General features: G+C 37.4%; 1 protein-coding gene across 35 annotated transcripts in view; it reads right to left on the reverse strand.

Annotated features, from left to right (window-relative positions):
* The window catches only part of Nrxn3 (neurexin 3), a 1,695,425-nt gene that overhangs the window by 149,325 nt on the left and 1,525,836 nt on the right, over positions 1-20,264 (reverse strand). For 23 of the 35 annotated variants that reach the window (XM_045154243.1, XM_045154222.1, XM_045154221.1 and 20 more), the window contains 2 exons: positions 6,780-6,869; positions 982-1,289 (listed from right to left, as the gene is read on the reverse strand). In XM_045154243.1, coding sequence (XP_045010178.1) covers positions 982-1,289; positions 6,780-6,869 — 398 coding nt within the window. The remainder of the gene's footprint in view (positions 1-981; positions 1,290-6,779; positions 6,870-20,264) is intronic. The other 12 variants (XM_045154245.1, XM_045154244.1, XM_045154227.1 and 9 more) reach the window with 1 other exon arrangement.

The raw sequence follows: 20,264 nt of genomic DNA on the forward strand, positions 1-20,264 counted from the left end.
ATTTTTTTTTTTTTACAATGTCCATTAGAATCAATGGAAAGAGCATGTCACAGACTCCATTGAGCTCTTGGATGATGCCTTAAAACTGAGGAACATGCAAGTACTGATGCACTGATCTTGTACAAATACTAAATAGGCTAGGGGTAATTTCCCCACAAGCAACTGGGATGTCTTATGTGAGAATATTTAAGGCTAATAACTCGATTAACCTCCCACCTTCTACTAACTAGATGTATGAATTGTCAAGGGACTCAGCAAAGTATTAAGCTTTAGCTTGGATATAATTGCTATAAAGTGGGGGAAAATCTTTACCACAAAACTAAGCATTTCCTGATTGACTAAATTCAAACCTTCATATTTTGTAATGTAATTAGTATCTTGGTCAAATACAAAGGAATCAAAACTCCCAAATGACAAGCAATTAATCAAGACTTAATATCAAACAAAATGACAATGCTCTACACAGATTGGTTGAACTTAAAGCTTTAATTGCCCTTCATTTAATGGTATCAAGTGGCCTCAGTTAAAAAAAAAATGTGGTCTAAGAAAGCCATCTGAAGGATGTGAACAGAATTGAACTAGAAGACAGTCTTACTGGATAGCAAATTTTCTTTTTTTTTTTTTTACCCCCTTTTCAATTTTTGTTATTTACAAAAAAAGGCGGGGGGAATAAAATGAGCAGAAAGATATTCCATATTAGAGGAATAGTCCCTTGCTCATTTTGGATACCAGCACATTATCATTTCAGTGATAAATTTAAGGAATAACAGACAGAAAGCGCCATGAGATTTTTACAACTCTTTTAAACAGTGGCTTCATCTTTTTCTACTCTTGTCTCATTAAACATCTATTAGCATCTTCGGACATCCTTCCTTCAAACATATAGATTCAAATCTTTAGTTACCTAGGTACCATTGACCATGGAAACCGTGTTCCAAAGACCAGAATACAGAAGCAATTAATGTATGTGGAGAGGCTTACCTGAATGCTGGCTGTAGAGCGGTTCTTGCGGGTGGTGGTAGTAGCCATTGTTGTGGTGGTTTCCATGACAGTGGTAGACATTTCTGGAGGCATGGAGGTCGTCTGCGTGGTTCCAAGGATGGATGGGACTTCTCCCACTAGCCGGACACTTCCATTGATTTTAATATTAGGGTTGTTCTCAGCTGCCATGTTGAGTACTTTCAAACCATCATAATAGAGCCCAGAGAGTTGGCCTTGGAAGAGGCGCCCTTTGTCCTTCCCACCGATGGCAATTTGCGCCTGGGTGTTGAAGATGGTTAACTGCCGGCCTAGTGGATTGGGTGGAGGAAATACTATTATTTCCAAACATTTTCCCTCCTTGCTTTACTGTGTCAGAATGGACTAAGCATCAAAACAGGCTTCCTTGAGCAAGTGAAGTGGACAAAATATACAACAAAAATTCACTGCACACTGTGGTGAGTAGCATTTCTTTATGGTTACCTCTTCCAATGTCTAACTGAAAATCCTAAATTATCTGAATCACTGGGTCTTTATTTTTTTTAAATGTATTCTAAGAAAGAAGATCTTAGATTAATGGTAGGCAGTATTACAATTTTCTCAGGTATATAATTGTGGCTAACAGAAATATCAAAATTAAGTGATGACCAGAGGAAATCATAGATGCCTATTGCTGAAATTTTAAGCTACAAATAACCACAGTTACAACGAAGAAGTATGACTTATTACAAAGGAAAATTCAATGAGGCGACTGACAAAACTGAATTTAAAAGTTATGTTTGGTAGTTAAATTAAATATAAGAAAATTAAACTCTAATTAAGAGACTTAGATTCATTGCTTGCATGTAGAAAATGCATATTCAAGTCACTGGAGTCATGATTTTTCATGAATGTTCATGGAGAATAACAGTTTATCTCTATTTTTAACAATATCATGACTAACATATTTTCTGTCTACTAATGATAGGCACATGATCATATGACTATATCATTCTCTGAGTTATGAAAAATAATTAGACATTCATAAACCTTCTTGTGGAAGTAAAGATGATGTCACTCAGAATCAATACATTTTAAATGGGAGATTTGTACTAATGAAGAAAATATGCACACAACACCTGAAATGATGTAAAATATGTTAATGGAAAGAAAATATCAGCTTTTCACCATATTTGGTATTTTTATTTGAGGACCATTGTTATTTCGGTGGAAACAAAACTACTAGAATAAAATCATGGTGGAATAGTAGAAATCATCTATTTTACTTTCAACAGTCTCTACTTATTTAACAAGAAAAGATAATCACTTATTTAACAAGAAAATCAATCTTAAGCTAGATCTTTTCTAGATTTTTTAAGCTTATATTAAGTTATTAGGACAGCAGTATGTTAAGGTTTCCCCTGGTATTATTTCTTTAGATTACTTCCTTCACTGTTTCAATATGGAGAAAAGAAATAAAAGAGTTGTAAATGGAATTAACGATAGCCATTCTGAATTTTTCATAAGCAAATGACAAATGTCTCTGTTTATGTTTCATCAGATCAAGTGAATTATTTTAGCCATGAATAACTGGAAGCAATTTTCTGATTTTCTTGCCTGTTTTCTAAAAGTGGATATATTTTCAAGGAACTGAGGTTTTTGCCTTTCCACTTCCACCTTGATGAATATTGTGGCATTTGGATATTTAGCAGCTATCACCATTATACAGCCTAGAAGACTATCTACCCATGAATGCCTGGCATGAGACATGGAATGCCTTCGCATTCCGTGCATAACACTAGAAGGAGCGATAAGACAAAGAAGGGACTGCATCTTTTCAGTGGGAACTCTTCAGATAAATATCAACTCTACTAACTGGGCATTTCTTAAGAACTCATTGCTTGAATGATTTATAAATAATGCAATTTAGCAAGTTTCAAGAATTGGCTACAGAACTTCATTACAGTGAAAGTGATCTTTATCACAGTGTCTGGACTAAACAAGGATCTTCTAGCTTTAATTCTAGCAAGTTTTTTTAGATCCCAAAGATAACAATCAAAACATATCTAGTAGATTCCATTCTTTCTCACCAACAGCATCAGTGACTTGTGAGCAGGCAACTTTATCTAGTTGTGTTTGTACTGGCTTCTGTCCTCTTCACACAGATGCAGCAAAAAGATAAATGCATCATAGCACAGAGTGGTTGGAGCCTGGAATTCACACTTTTATTGGTTTTTTGACAACATTTTTTTGGGGGGGCCCAATATGTATTATAATAGTAATGGAATGCTGGATAGAGAATTTCTCTCTTGATTTTTGTGACTTAAAATACTTTTTCTTTTTGGTTTTACAAGGTAGGGTTTCACTTTAGCCCAGACTGACTGGGAAATCACTATGTAGTCTCAGGGAGCCCTTGAACTCAGGGCATTCCTCCTACCTCTGCCTCCTGAGTGCTTGGATTAAAGGCATGCACCACCACGCCTGGCTTAAAATATTATTAGAAGAAGCTGATATAAGATTTTTAGGATGAAAGTTCAGTATATCCCAGTAGACAGCCCAATGCCAAAGTTTCTAATCCATGTGCATTGCTAGTGGCAATTCATAATATTGATCCACCTATCTGTTTCTATGTAGTCCAGCAGTTGTGATTACTTAATGGTTGAGTAACTGCAAGTGTATGTTGATTTCATATTCTAGCGTCCTGTGAAGCACTTCAGAATGATGACTTCTAAAGTGGTTCTCGTTGGACATTTCTGGATGTGGTCACTCTTAAAAAATGGCTTAAAAACAAAATGAAAATAAAAGAATATTAAAATTCTAAACTGGATTATACTGGCTGGAAATGATGGTCTGTCTTCCTTCCATGTTATATAGCCAGTTCCATCTTTGCTTATTCAAGATTGACCCAAGAATCATGCAAGACAAGACATGTTTGGGGCTATCAGGTTAAAGTACTGCTTTAGTCTTCATTTCACCGCTTTGCAGAGAGATCTTACTAAATGCCCTCTTGGAACCCGAGCCCTGGGGTATGAGGCAGGAAAAGGGACGACTATGTTTCTTGGCACAGGGAGTGTTTGGATATTTGTTGCTTGACTATTTTGTAGTCTGTTTTTCACTAGGTCAGCTTTTATCTTATTTTAAATTGTTCTCCTAGTCCTTTGTACCTGGTGTCACTGGTTAATAATAAAAGAAGAGGACGTTTGGTTCCCATCATCCCTCCCTCTGACTACCTTACCTCCTGAGTAACATAAGATCATTGATAGTGAGAAACTGTATCAGCACCCTCTCCTTCTGAAGGATGCAAGTTTCTGACTGGAGTGAGTTTCTTTCTTTATAAGTTTTTTTTTTTGCATAATTTCCTAAGATTTCTTAAAGTTGGTTATATATATGATCATTATCATACTGTCATTTATTTATTTACTTATGTGTATGTATGCGCATGATCTTGTGCAACCACAAATGCATGCCTGTTTGGCTAATTGACTGACTGAAGAATTCAACCCTGGCTTTTAGGCATTATAAGAAAGTACCTAACGGCTGAGATATTTCTGCAGCCTGCTCATACTGTTGCTTTTAAGGATCAATAACATTTAATGTGTTTAGAATAAGTAATAATTATATTTGCATGTATAAATGTACATTATAAATATAGACAGATAGATATATATTTCCAAGTCTGAGAATTGTTCTATTAGTAAGATCACATTAAATTATGAGAGCAACAAATGATTCAGGCAGGTAATGTTTTGTGTTCTTTTAGGAATACACATTCTTTTGGATGTCATTTGTTACCTCATTTGAATATTGAGTTCTGCTTAAATTAAATCTTTGCATGTCTCCAGTCAGTGTTGCACAAAGACTAATTAATTAAACCTCAGAAGACCCTTGGGTATAGGTAGGACTATTTCTCCTCATATAGGAAATCTGAGACCAAGAAGTTAAGTGGATTGTCTGAGGTCAGAACGTCAGTCAATAGGAGAACCAGGCTCGGGAATGCTTATGACCCAATTCTTCAAATAAACTACAAGGAAGTATTCTATGAACTTCTGCATGTATCTGGGTATTCACCCTCCTATCTTTTCATCCTGTATGCTCAATGTCCTTACAAGGTCTTTCACTGCAGGTTTTCTGATCCCCTGGAAGGGAAGTTAGCTAGGCAGAGGAAGAGGGGAAGCAGTAGAATAAAGAGATGCTACTCACCCACATTACATAGGAGGCAGTTCCAGTGAAAATAATATGGAAGAGAACCTCACAGTGCACAAACGAGTCTTTTCAAGATTGTAAGCATATATAAGCATATATAAGCACATATATTAAATAAAGTAACTGAGATACTTTCTTCCATCCCACCTCAACCTCCCCCAACCCTCAACTCATGTATCTGAAGGCATCTTTCTATATGAAAGCCAGTTGATAACAAAAGCTATCAGAAGGAAAACTAAAAGCCTACTAATAACTTTGTAATGGTTTATACAAATGAAAATGCCTGGCATGCTATTAAACTTAGACTTTGAAAGGCAATGGAGTAAAATAAAATATTATTAACATAAAATTGAAAGAAACACAAAAGTTCTCTCAGGCACATGAGACTCAGACATGCATCTAATTCTTTTTCCTTTTTAAAAGTGAGGCAATCATTGTCTTTATTGTTAAAGGGACTTTATGAGCTAGTGATTACAAAACAAAATTATTTGCTTTTTAGAGTTATTCTTAATTTATTTTTAATTAGACCACATATGTCGAAAACAGGGCCAACAGTTAAGACTTGGTAAGGATTTTCTATGTTTAGAGGTCTGAATATTTTCATCCATCTTAAAGCTACCAGCAGTTACACTTATCTTACAAGTTATATACTCTGTAATATTACCAACCACTCATTACTCTTTATACATAACTCAATCAAATCTCTACAAATTTTATGTGTACATTTTAGGTCTTGAGAAAATAGAAGCTACTGAAATATAACCATTTATCTAGTAATCAACAGAAGTCACACAGAAAATTCTACCATGAGTTATAACTGCTGCCCTCTTTTATTCATAGAGTGGTTGATTCTTTCAGCAAACCAGATCCTGCTGTTTTGCCTTTCATAAGTCTTTCCTTTCCAACTCATTGTCTTCATCATTTACACTTCCATTGCATAAAACATTCGTCAAATACACAAGGGCATCATACAACCAAAGTGTAAAATAAGTTTGTTTTTGTCTTAGTTTCCAGCAGCAACTAGGATGCAATTAATTTCATATAAAACTTTTGCCTCCATTGAATTTACAGGCAAAAATCCATCTTTCTCATTAATTTCTTTGTTTAAGAACAAATGTTAACACATTCTACTTTCCTTATAACATTTGTTTTAGGCAGTTTAAGTTATGAGTTATTCTATGATTTTTTGTTGGGTTTACTATGAAACAGACACTATAGCCAAAGCAGCCTCCAGGCAAAAGTTTAAAAAGTACTTTTGAATTTTCTTTAGAAAGCTTTGGTGTAAGAGGTAATTTAAAACAAATTAACAAATAATGTCATGCAGTGGTTAAATTGCCATAATACATTTCTGTTTTTAGAGGTCCCTGAAATTTCTGGTTCGTAGTAGTCACACTGGTAGCAGGCTAGATGCTAGTCCCTTTAACTGTATTTTAATGGCAATGTATTATAGCATGATTTATCAACATATGGCAGGTGGAAGCTGACACAAATTATAATGAAAATTAAAACAGTCATTTATGCAGCAGGCGATTATCATTTAAGGAACATTTATTTGCAGGCTTTAAAAATGAGGGTTTAGAATCAAATGATTTTAAAATGAAAGTTTTAACGACGGTTACCTTTTTCCTGCAGCCACTCCTCTACGGGCCGGTTATATTTGAAGGGGATTTTCTGTTTTACCATTTGGAAGCGTTCATTATCAGTGTTGCCTTTAAAGTTTAAAAAACAGCTTAAAGAACAATCCGAAAAGTCAATACGTTATTAAAAACACATCCTAGGTGTTCAGTGTGTTTTATGAAGTTTTTAGAGAGAGATATCAATTCATCTTTAGTAGAGGTGGAGTGGAAGTCACTCTGCCCTTGAGTGACAGGGTTAAGGTCAGGTTAGTCTCAGCTATGCAGTGCTCTACCATGTTTTGGCCACATGGGGTAGGATGCAGATTAGTAAGAGCTCTGGCAATTTACAGAAATAGTTTGCCCCTTACTGTTTCTCAACCTGGTTCCAGCTACCACTGACTTGGTCCAACTGAGGCTCAATGAATTCATTGAGTGCTGAGAAACTCATCTACCAGATAAATTCCATAGTGTAATAGGGAACCCTACATGCCACATCCTGCCTGTTGCACCCTTACTTGAATGGATGCTCATCAGGACAGGCCAAGTCCTTTCATCTTTCCAACATTTGCACGAGCTCTGTAAGCTGGCAGAAGAAAACTGAAGATGATGATAGAAAATCTTGTGGCCAAGAAAGGATGGCCAGGACTGGTTCTGTATTTTATTTTTTTGTTTTGCTTTGGTCACATATATATATATATATATATATATGAATAAGTGACCAAAGCACACACATATATATATGTGTGTGTGTGTGTGTGTGTGTGTGTGTGTGTGTGTGTGTGTATGTGTGTGTGTGTGTTATTTTTTTTTTTACCTCAATTACTCTCTCTTATTCCTTCTTCCTTCAACTAAAACCCTTCTTCTCGCCAATTTATCCCCATCCTACCTTTATGTCTTTTTGTTTAAACTGACTGGGTTAAATTGTAGTTGCTCACATGATCTTGGGTAGAAGGGTATTTACTGGAAAATGGGCAACCTACCAGTGGCAGCACCATTGAAGATCATGACTCTCTGTTTCCCAGTGAGTATTGGCAGCCCTTAGCTACTCTGGGAGATGTGGAGGGTCTTTATTTTTTCTTTTCTTTACTTTTCCTTTGAAACCAAGTAATCACTTTTCAGCCTAAGATGTCCCCAAATTGCTACATAGCTCAGGCTGGCCTCCAACTCAAGGGAGTCCTTCTGTTTCAAGACAGAGCTATTATTCCTAAAGGATGCCCTGGAATTGCATTAACTATACAAATAGGTTGAGCTGTATAAAAGATAATTTACATATCTATTTTTAAAATTTGTTTTACATTTCAAAATGGAAGAACCCACAAATATATAACTGGAGACAAAGGAAATCATGACATGTCATACCATTTCTAGGCTTTTGAGTATCCACAGTTTGTAATAACTAATATGTGCTGATCCAGCAGTTCTTTCCCACCCACTTTTTCCTATGAGAAGTCTTTTCTAAACAAGCATCCATTCATAAAGCCTTTAGGAATACTACTTTCAAGCACAAAACATCTAATTAGTTTCAAGTCTCAAGCATAATGCTTTAACTGTTAGCATGCTCTCCTCTTGCTTTGTAACTGTTATTAACACTCCTGGATGGTTTATCTAATTAGGAGAGACTTGGAGAGTAGCGTTGTGGTGATACACCTCTGATAAATATACTTCAAATAACAAAATAATGAAGGCATGCTTTGGGAACAGTTTTAGCTCATCAGCCAAACTCACGCTGATCTAACAGAAACTAGTATGTTGTAATTCATCACTTTTGATTTAGAGCCCTATATTGGAATTTAGGGAACACCATTCTAAATTACCAATATTAAAAAATGAAATAAAAATCTCAAAGCATCTGTCTTGGAAACAAATTATGGAGAAGTCTTAAAGCCAGAGAGAAGATTGAGCTTTGATGTAGCATCAAACCAAGTGAATGAAAGCATGACATAACATCTCAATCAAGGCCATGACTATGAAGCCATTATTGAAGGCTGGGATGATTCCACATAGGACTAATTGGTAATTAGTATCTGCTTTCTCTGTGTGTGGGAGAGGTAGCAGTTAAGGTAGAAAAGGGATAGTGAGACTAGGGAATTTTGTTTCTTCATTGGCCTCTCTAGTGAAAAAATTAATCACAGAACCTGACTCTTCTTACTTTCTTACTACCATGAGAAAAATTGTGTGTGTGTGTGTGTGTGTGTGTGTGTGTGTGTGTGTGTGTATCTACGTATGTATGTGTGTGTATATATATATACACACACATACATACATATATACTCCATATAGGAAAGAGGCAACCATGGATCTGCTTCCATCCCATATCACAGAACCTTCTCTGGCTGGCATAAAGTATACACACTGATATACCAAGTGGCATTTGCAACTCACTAACAGTATACTGCTCTACTCTGCTCGAGGCTTTGGGTCAATAAGTAGTACTACAAAATAAAGAACAAAGCAATGGATAAAGTGAACTGAGATTACAGAATAGCAAACAGTTTTGGATGGTCATGGGAAATTTAGTTACCCTCTAAGCATTACTTATTGGGAAAAAATGGGAGGAGATAGCAAATAAGGAGAGGGCACCAGGAAACAGTTCTACAGTGAAAGAAGGTAGCTCTGTTCATTCATCTAGCTACCAACTGATAATTATGATTGTCTTTCCTGGTCATCTGGGAGCTCAGGATTCTATTAATGCACAACTGGGGGGATAAATTCTCAGACATTTTCACGGATAAGGAATATGAATTTATCTATGAAGAATTTCCACCACTAATGGAATGCTACCCAGCCAGTGACAGAAATGGGAAGGAATGTCTTTCATCCTCTCATGCATAAGCACAATGGGACACTGTGCTGAGAAGTGATAATTGGTCTTTGCCAGATTTACCATGAATAAATTCTATTACTTTGGGGTTTATTATTGTTGTTGGCTCCAACATTAATTATAGTGAAGATCTTAATTTTGCTCACTGTGGAGTGAACTAGTGACCTCACAGCAAATAATTAAACTTAATAACCTTTAGAGCAAAATCAGAAGCAAGCAAAATTCCAAATTGCCAGAGTTCTATCTAAACCCAATTAACTCATGAGCAATCAATACTGATTTTCTTCCTCCAAATATAAAATAAAGGGCTCTTGGCCCTCCTAAAGATCCCAACACCCACCATCCATGCTCTTTTAAAGAGGAAATCATTTTGGGACATAGAAGAAGACTAGGAAAAGGGAAAACTGTGTTAGACAAACAGTAAATTTTATGGTGAGAGTCCAGCATAGCCATGAGTCAACTTCTGATCCTTCTAAGAATGGAAGTCATTCTTCTCCACCTCAGCTTTAAAGACATTTAGAAACGTGTTTAAGTTTTCCACACCAGATGGACAGCATCTGGAACTGAACATAGTGATTTTGCAGGCTGTTAAATGTTGAGAGATATGGAAGGCCATTTGGAAAACCACACTGGTTTAAATCACCACATTAACATTGTTCTTAGTTTCTTTTCATGTTCTTGTTGGTTTTTAGTTTTATTTATCTCAAACACTAGTAAGAACTGTTTTTAGAAACATGTGCATGAGGATGAGTTCATTTTTCCCAAGCCCCAATCCTTAAATTCACTGAAAAGGAGATGATTTTGTCTAAGTAAGAATTTATACATAGAACTGCTCTGAAAGTTACATCAGCCTCATATGTATTCTTATTAAATACACAGTAACATTCAACTTCACATTTCATAGCACAATCTGTACAAACTGGAACACAGAATAGAATTCCTCAACAGAAATAATGTTATATTCAAGACAAAATGGCTTTATGAATAGTATTGTCACAATGTTATCAAAGAAAGAGTATGTGCATTACTAATTATAAAATAAAACCTTAAGGGTGGTTATTAACCACACCAAGTCATGTATAAATTGTGCAAAATATAAATATTGGTTAAAATACTTACATGTTCTGACACCTGCATGACACATGGTTTTAGAAAACATACACTGGTCACTTATTCTACTTGAGGTAGAATGTGTGTTTTTATTATTTTACACTTTTATTTAAAATCACAATTTTTATACAGTTGAGTTCTATATGATACTGGCTTTACTATCAACAATTTCAGCTCCTGGAGACATGTACCCTATGCACTGTTGAATTATAGCATTGTATGTAACCAAATGCTCTGAATGGAACTTATAGAAGCCCAACTGGTTCATATGCATAACCCCAACCATTGTGCAGAATGACCTCATAGTTCCCACATTTGTCTGAATTTGAAGATAAAAGGTAACGGAAATAGAGGATAATAACACAAGAGAACCAGCTGATCCTTCAATGGGTACTCAGTTCACATTAGTACCTCTTCATGGTAAGGACATGAAACTGGTTATATATCTCATAAAAGCTACATAGGATAGTTCAACATTGTGGTCTGAATATAGTTCACTGATATTCTTTCTTTTAGATTTATGTCTTTATCTGACCAAGTAGAGTGGAATTCAAAAGTTTAATATACTATAATCTTCCCAGTGTTATTGAACATATTAATTTATGGGATTTGGAGAGAGATCTGGTTTTAAGTTATAACTTTACCACTTACTAGTGGTGTGACTCTGGGAAAATCCCTTGCTTTGGTATTTCTATTTCTGAACTCACCATAGAACTTGGCATAAAGTAATCACAGGCAGAGTATATGTTAAACTTGAGATGTGGAAAACACTGAACTCAAACAATTAACACTATAACTCAATTCCCCTCTGATTGAAAACAAGCACACAGATTCCATTGCATGTCCCCACATTCTCACAGTCATATTAGCCTTTGTTTCAAAGGTAACTTTGTCCCATTTGGTCCCACAAAGGTTGTCATTCAACAGATCAACAACAGATCATAGAAAATAAAACATTCTAAATATCTCCTGAATCCCCAGCTGCTGTTTTGTATGTGTCTGTATCTTCTCAAACAAACTCAGCTAACTCCATCTAACTCCATGTCTAAAACAAAGTGGGTTTCTAAAACCACTGAAAGCAAAAGAGCAATTCAGGCATTGACAAATGTGATTTCTTGGTCCAGCCACAGGTAATGATGATATACTACTGCTAAGCTGAGCAAGACTGGCTTAAAGGTTCTGGTAATTTGCACTAGGCTAGCAGAAAATGCTTTTCTGCAGGTAGACTATTAATACCATCTGAAATATCGTCAAGCAGGTGGACATGCTAATAGGAATACAGTAACAACATTCACCTGCATGAAATTAATGCCAGAGGTATTTCTGCATTTAGTCTTGAGCCTTAGAATAAAGGAAGCAAAAGTTTTCTTTATTGCTTTGCTGACAGGAACAAATGAGCATATGAGACTAATGAACAGCGTGAGATTGAGGACTCTGTGCTGGAGCCAGAGGCAAAAGGAAATCAATGTGGGCAGGCGCGAGTCATAGGGCAGTTCACGGGCTCTTACCATTCTGTCCCCAAAGAACACTTTGTGCGTTTCAAAGAAAATATATGACCCTGAAGAAAAGGTACTAGGGGAACTCTGAGCTGGGATGGTTCTGGCCACATTCCTGGTGCTGACCCAAAGCATCTCTCTTTAAGTCAAGGAGGGAACTGTGCTTCCCAAAGGGCATCTAGAATGTTTGGCCACTTGTAAGTGATGGATGGCCCTAACCAAAGAACTAATATCTTGTATTTATAAAGTGTCTTTCAACCAAGGAGCTCAAAACGCAATTATAAGCATCATCTCATTAATCCTCACAACACACCTTTGGGGCTGAAGAGAAAAAGAACTATTTATATGTTGTGAGCCTTGATCCTTTAGTGTGCCAAGACATTAATCTCTTGGAACAGAAAACTGCTGGGACAGGAGAAGTGAATTAAAAGACCCATAGCATAAGGGCATTATTAAGTAAGGGAGCTTTTTGACATTCACTAAAATAGTTACTAGAGCCAGAGAGAACCAGCCAGCTTTCTGAAGTGACAAGATGTTGATCCGACAAAGCAGTGTGAGTAACGCAGGCAGAATCTAACTTGCCTGACAAAGCTCACTACCACATGGATCTAGATGTGTTTCAAAACGAAAAGTACACATGACGTGCAATTTCTTTCTTCTATCAAAGTCATAACATTACTGATCCACCATCTCCAGGGTACAGCAGTTGAACTATTTACACAAAGATAGTATCCTATAGCTTACTATTCAAGTAGCTATGCACCTATTCTTTGGCCTTTGTTGCTGGCAGAATACACGTTTTTCATGCACACCTATAAACACTGAATGACTCATCCACATTCTAAAAATGAAACAAGGAATCACTTTTGTTGACACATTATGATGCTAAGGACTGGATGCAATAACCAGAACATACATCACCAGCCTACTTCTTCCATCCTTAGCATCCTTTTAACTCTGCCTGAATGAAGTTCATTTCCCCTAATGATTCTTCTGATTCTTCACATCCATTAAGGATACTTTCAATCCAAATAGATTAATAAAATGAGGCTGAGATAAGTGCCTATCTTTATTGTGAAAGAACATTTCCAAGCCCTTTTATTGAGTTTGTTTAGTATAATAGGTATAAGTAGAATTAACTCTAGTTAGGAGTCAAATATCTGCTATAAGTTAACAAAAAATAAACTGACCATAATATTTCCTTTCCTTTCTCACAAAGTCAATTTTTCTCCCTTCTGTAACTGTTCAGAAATTTGCATGGGGAACTACACTACGTAGATTTCAGTGTCTCCACTTATTCTAGTTCCAGTCTAGTAAATAGGCTAAGTATTATTAAGGTTTAAACTTCAGTTTCATCCTATGCAAAATGGAACTGTCATAATAACTGCACCATGATATTGCAGCAAGAACTAACTGGGATGGTGTGGAAAGCACTTAGCAAAACCTAGAGCAGACAGGTCCTCAGTGGTGGATTCATCATCTCTGTCGTTTAGAACAAGCACTACATTCAGGAGAGCGAGACAGCAATGAAGGCATATTCAGTGAGAAGCAGTGCTCTGACGATTTGGAGTGTTAAGTATTTTCCAGTTTCCTTTTCAGGTTAAAGCTGTATTATGCTACCTTCAGCCATTGGCCAAATGATCCATTCAACATTCCCCTGTCCTCCTCAAACCCCCAGCACCTTTCCTCCTATCACTTATTCACTCCCTTCTTGCTACAAAAGCCAGTGTTACTTTGGGACTCCTTCTTGCCACTAATGCAGGCCTTTCTCTGGCACCCGCTGTGTGAGTGTTCGACTTCTTTCAGTTTTGTTGATTTCTTTTACTTCCTTCTGTACACCCACCTCTTCCCATCTCCTGTCTCTTCTCTCATGCTTACATCTTGTTTCTAAACAAAGGACATACATTTTGATGTTTATAAAGTCAGGATGTTAGAATATTTCATTGGTTAATTCTGCTCATCCATGCATGCATGGGTTGACTCCTCTATCCCCCCCCCCCACACACTCACTATTCAGAACACAGGTTGGAGTATTGGGTAGAAAGTTTCATTGGGTAACACACAGGGAAAGTTTCCATCCTCATGAAAGTGAATGTCATGCCAATATTTAGCATTGTAGTGTTATAACAAACATGCTACAGTAATATACCTTTTCAGATCTAATGGAATTTCTGGTGCTTATAAAATAGAAGTCTTTTAGATGGTATTGGCCATGTGTCTGCTCCTATAATTGCATAGCTGAGAAAATTAAAGAAGGAAAAGATTTATTTATAGACTCAATGTTTTAGAGGTCCCAGACTAAGATTGGGGTGTCACATTTGCACAAAAGTGCCTAGTGGGGAACTGGGAAAATGAATGAGTAAAGCTCTTTCAGTGTACACAATAAGACCTGAATTTGGGTCCCCAGTATGCATTTAAATATTGGATAGGCTTAGTGGTCAATCTATAATCCCAGCAAGCAAAAGGCAGAGACAGATGATCCTCAGGACAGCTGGCTGAATAGACCAACCAAACTGGTGAGCTCTAGGTTCAAATGAGAGACCTTAGTCCAACAATTAAGGTGAAGAGCAATGGAGGAATATAATGTCAACCTGGTCTCCCCATGTATGCACACAGCATGCACATAGAAGTATTCCCACGCTTGTAAGAACACACATCCATATACATGCCCACAAACACAAAGAAACAAAAAGCATGTGTGGTGGAATACACCTGCTCCACTCACCATCCAGGAAGCACAGGGAGAGGGAAGGAGAAGCTGCTCAGCATCCTCCCTCAAAGCATTCCCTCAATAACCTAAGGAACGTCTTAAAATCCCACTATCTAATGATTGTCCTACTCCCTGATAGTGACATGCTAAGGACTAAGTAAGTAACATATCAGGGGATGTTCAAGATCCAATTCAATGCCTGTCAATGAATACAGAGGTCCCTCTGTTTATATTAGGATTATATTTCCATAAGTGCATCATAAATTGATGGCCATTGTAAATTGAAAATAAATTTGACATATCTGTGGTAGTTTGAATGCAATGCCCCACCCCAATAGATTCAAGCATTTTAATATTTGGTCCCTAGCAAAGTGACATGATTTGGGAAGGTTGTGGAAACTTTATGAGGTGAAACCTTACTGGAAGAAATGGGTCACTAGAGGTAGGCTTTAAGGCGTTACAGCCTGGCCCTGCCTGTGGTTCATTCTCTCTCCCTCTTTTCTCCCTGATGATGTGACAGTGTGTCACAGGCTTCCCTTCTCTGGCCTGCCATATCTTTCAACACCATGGTAGACTCTACTCTAGGGAACTCTAAGCTAAAGCAATGTTTTTTCCCTACCATAAGTTGCTTCCAGTTTGGTATTTTGTCCTAGAACTTAGAAAACAAATGATATGACATCTTAGTTACATACTACACTGGAGAATAGCTCCTATTTCTCTGCATTAACATACATTTATGTGGGAGCTTCCACTGACTGCCTCTGCCCACCCAAACAGTGTATTTTACCACATGTTACTAGTCCACAAAAATATCAAAATTAAAGGGATTGTTTCTAATAAATGTGTATTGATTTCACTCTCTTAAAGTCAAATTATTGTAAACCAAATTACTATAAGGGTGGGACAGCTTCATATAATCCCCAAGAGTCTAAAAGCAACAGTCATGGAATACCACCTATGGCCTGTTCAGTGCATAGGATTTTGCTATCCCCAAACTCCATATAATATTGCCACGCATTGGCTTATTCACAAATGAAGTCAAGACATTTTACAGCTGAATTCCTTCCCCCAAAAGACTGGGGAAGCTTGCATGCACGTAGTATGCATTTTGAACTTCAAGGCAGGATTTTAATTAGTCCTCATCAAATTATTCTTTTTGTTTCATAATAGCACTCAGACCTGATAATAAAATGTTTGCCTTCAGTTTTATTTTGTTTGCTTTGTTTCTTGAAGAAGATATCACTCTCCGCTTTGTGTGACTTGCAATATTTAATAAGCATATCTTTGGGGAATTCATTTGAGTCCCTGAAAGGTTCTACAAAGTAAAAAGATTTATAGAGTAACTTTATAATATCTACAAATTCACTGAAAATCCTTTGACATGTGGAGCTTGATTCTCCAACCTTTGAAAATGGGCAGGACTTAACAACATACAAAAACATGTGTGTGTGTGTGTGTGTGTGTGTGTGTGTGTGTAGTGGAAGTGAAAGAGTGTAGAATTAGAAATTAAATCATAAAAGATGCAGAGATCCTATTTATTTCTCTAGGTCCCTCACTTTATGGAAGCTAGGATCATAAAGACACTTGAGAAGGTATCTGAAAAAGTGTACAAGGCAAGAGTTGAGCTGAGAAGGAAAAATCCAGAAAGAAACAGTCAGACAATAATAACCAACAACGTCCTGTCTGTATCCAGGAGTGTGAGCCATTATGCAATCAATCCTCCCGGATATAGAAAAGCCCCAGGTCACTATAGTCCAAGTAGAGTTGTCGACTGCAACATACCAGACCCTTGAGCCAGAACCACTCAACTGAACTCTTACCAAAACCTAACCCACAGAAACCAGGACAAGACATCTTACGCTTGCTCTAATTCGTGAGGTAATTTGTTACACTCCCTTAGATACAGAGTAACTTTAAGAACTTCATCTGCTCAGCCATAGATATCGCCTGGTAAGATTTCTTCACAGCTCTCATTATACATTTTGAAAGGAGATTACAACAGTCTATGAAGGTTATTTATAACATTCTCCTTGTCTTTCACTTTGTTAATGTTACCCAAAGGAAATTTAGCCTAGTTTGTTAAGACAAATTTTGACAAGCCCAAGTTACTCCTCAGACATCCCTAATTCCTTTGTTAAATGTGGTTAAATGGGTACCAACTTTCCTGCCAAATGAAATACCTTAGAATATGTGTATATGAGTCCCAAGTTTAGAATCTCCATCCTTTTATCCTATGCAATTTATTCTATATAGAGTTAGGCCACTTTTCCTGGGTTTGTTCTCTATTAGTTATTCCTGGGTGCATATTAACAGGGACTTAAGAGTACTTACTCCCTAGGCATTGACAAAATTATCTATGACCTAGATTACCACCACTTTGAAGTACTTCGCTTACCAGGTTTTTTTTACTTTTGTTGAGGGCTAGGGTCTGGATTTTCTTTTCCTTTTTTTTTTAAAGTTTATTATTTGATGTGTGTGTGTGTGTGTGTGTGTACACATTGGAGGAAAAAAAATTGGTACAGTTCTTGCTTTCTGCCTTATTTGAGGTAGTCTCTTCTTCACTACTCAATTGTGAACCTCTGAGAAATATTGTATCTATTTCGCTTTATGCTAGGTGCACTGGAAATCCAGAAGCCTACCCCAGCTTCCTGCTTTTACCTGGGGTCTAGAGATCTGAAGTCTGGTACTCAGACATGCATGCTACTTTGTTCACTGAGCCATCTCCCAAGTCCAGGCTTTTATTTATTTATTTTTTTATTTGTCCTGTTTGCATTAGGAATGTACTTATGAACATGAAGATGGAATGTAAGGAGTAAGAAGATCCCAGAACTATTGAGGTCTACCTTTAGCAATTGATGTCTTGTTTTATTTATAATTAATCACAAAGTCATTTATGACAACAGAACTCACTAAAACCTAGTATATAATATTTGAGAATAGATATAACTGACTTTTTTTTATAAGTAAGGAAGGCAAGTCTGTTCTTCTTTTTTTTTAAAATTTTTATTTATTTATTTGAGAGCGTCAGACACAGAGAGAAAGACAGATAGAGGGAGAGAGAGAGAGTGGGCCCGCCAGGGCTTCCAGCCACTGCAAACAAACTCCCCCTTGTGCATCTGGCTAACGTGGGACCTGGGGAACTGAGCCTCGAACCGGGGTCCTTAGGCTTCACAGGCAAGCGCTTAACCACTAAGCCATCTCTCCAGCCCATAACTGATTTTTAATATGGAGAAAATTTCAGCGATTATCTAAGAAATATAATAGTGATAATTTGACATCTCTCAAAGCTTTACTTAGAGTGTCACTGGAATTAGGACTCCTAGCATAGGTAAGCATCAGAATACAGATGTCTGAAGACTCCCTTTCCCCATAAAGGTATTAATTGAAGAAGTATGTAATGCTTTTGGTTGCATGGCATTTCCAAGGCTTTTCCAGTTGATAGCTATGCGTAATTTGGTATAAGATTCGAAGGTCAGGTATAGACTACTGTAATGTGGCACAAGAATCAAAACTTTCCAGTGAAAGAAGCACATCAGGGAGTGCAGTGGTTGTAGTATATCTTCAATTCTTACAATGCCCAGTTAGCTCTACTTGGCAAATTAATTCAAATAGATTTGTTTGTGAGAACTGCAGCATGGCCTCAAATATGGCTACCAATGAAGGATAATGACGAGTAACAACATCTGTGTTGAGCTTAGAGAAATGTGTGGAGAAAGTTTGGATCAGCGTCAAGGAAGCTGTTTGTAGAATCTGCCTGTCTATTTAAAACAAGAAGAGGGCTGAGCAAAGAGCTCAGACAGTAAAGCGTTCAGATCGGGGCTGAATGCTCAATGCCCAGATCAAAGGCCAGGCATGTGCCCGAGAAGCCAGCAATGGAGAGAAGAAGAGGACCCTGGGAGATCACTGGCAAGTAAGACTGGCCTAACTGGTGAGTTCCAGGCTAATGCAAGGCTATTGTCTCTGAGAAGATGGATGGTGCTCCTTCAGATAGCACCCAGTATTCTCCTCTGGACTTCACACACATGCAAACATGTATGTCACATGTAATTTTAAAAAGAAAAAAAATAAAATAAAAGGGAGACAATTTTCTATATAATAATAAATTTTATAAATAATCCTGATTTATTTAACTACTCTAAGCAATTGAAATCCATCCAGAAAGAACATAAACAAAGAGAAAATACTTATGTACCCATTTATTTACTTATTTGTTTTTTTTTTAAAAAAAAACAAACCAGTTAATTCCATGTAAGGCAAAGAGATCAGACACAATAAAAAGAAAAAAGGAAAAAGAAAAAAAAAAAAAGAAGGACTATGATGTGGGATGAGGAGTCAAGACTAAAAGAAAGTCTCTCATTTCCAATTTCAATTGACACCTAGCTTTTAGGTTGAGAGGAGAAAGCTTAGGGGTTAGTAACTACAACTGGAAACCTTCTATTCTCTACTGTTTTTACTTGAAAAGCAGCTGATTTTACACGGTGGTGGAACCTTGTGGCTCCTCTCACCAGAAATTCAAGATGTTTTCCTTCTTTGGGGGCTGGGCTGGCTGTGGGGTTTCCTCCAGTGTGCCCCCTTAGCAAGGGCGATATGGTGAGGATGGTGCTGGTGCTTGCTTCCTCTGGACAGGAAAAAGGCTGCTCTGGGCTTTTCCTCCACTAGAAGCAAGAGCCAGTCACCCACAGCTTCTCAGTCAATCCAACCTCATCAGCTGGTGTCTTACTTGTGCATAAAGCCATAAAGATGGTGTCTGAGATACTGTGCTGAAGCCCTGGTGGGAGAAGAGATGTTCTCAAGAGAGACACTGTGTCCCTTCCCTGCCTATGAGGCTGTCATCTTTCTCCACTGGCAAAATTGTGATCAACAGGCTTTTCACATTGGGAACTTAAAGCTAATCTGTAGAGAGAAGACATGGAAGGTTGCTGTTCTACATCTATCTAGAAACGGGCTCCGGTGACGTGCTTTGAGTCAAAGTAGCTTGGGTGCCAAAGAGTTGGCTGGTGGCAGGCAGACCTGAGCTCCTGCTGTATAACCCAGCTCTGTGCCTCTTTCTAAGGAAAGAGTTACCCATTCAGAAATAATGTGTCAATGCAGCTCTTGGGGAGAGAAGGAAAGGTGAGGCTGAAGGATTTGGGAAACAGCAGACATAAAGGAGAAGGATTCATACTTCTCCAATCCTCTTACTAGAGGAAGGGAGTTAGTGACTTCTCTGAGCTCCCTCCATCACTATTTGAATTAAAGGTAGGTGGCTTACTAAGAACAGGCTGCATACTGAATTTACTGGTAATGTTTTCTGGACCTCTGATCCCCACAAATGGATGTGTCAAGCCATTAATGGTCCCAGGGGAAAACTT

This window comes from Jaculus jaculus, chromosome 7, assembly GCF_020740685.1.
Source record: "Jaculus jaculus isolate mJacJac1 chromosome 7, mJacJac1.mat.Y.cur, whole genome shotgun sequence".
In the NCBI taxonomy this organism is placed as follows: Eukaryota; Metazoa; Chordata; class Mammalia; order Rodentia; family Dipodidae; genus Jaculus; species Jaculus jaculus.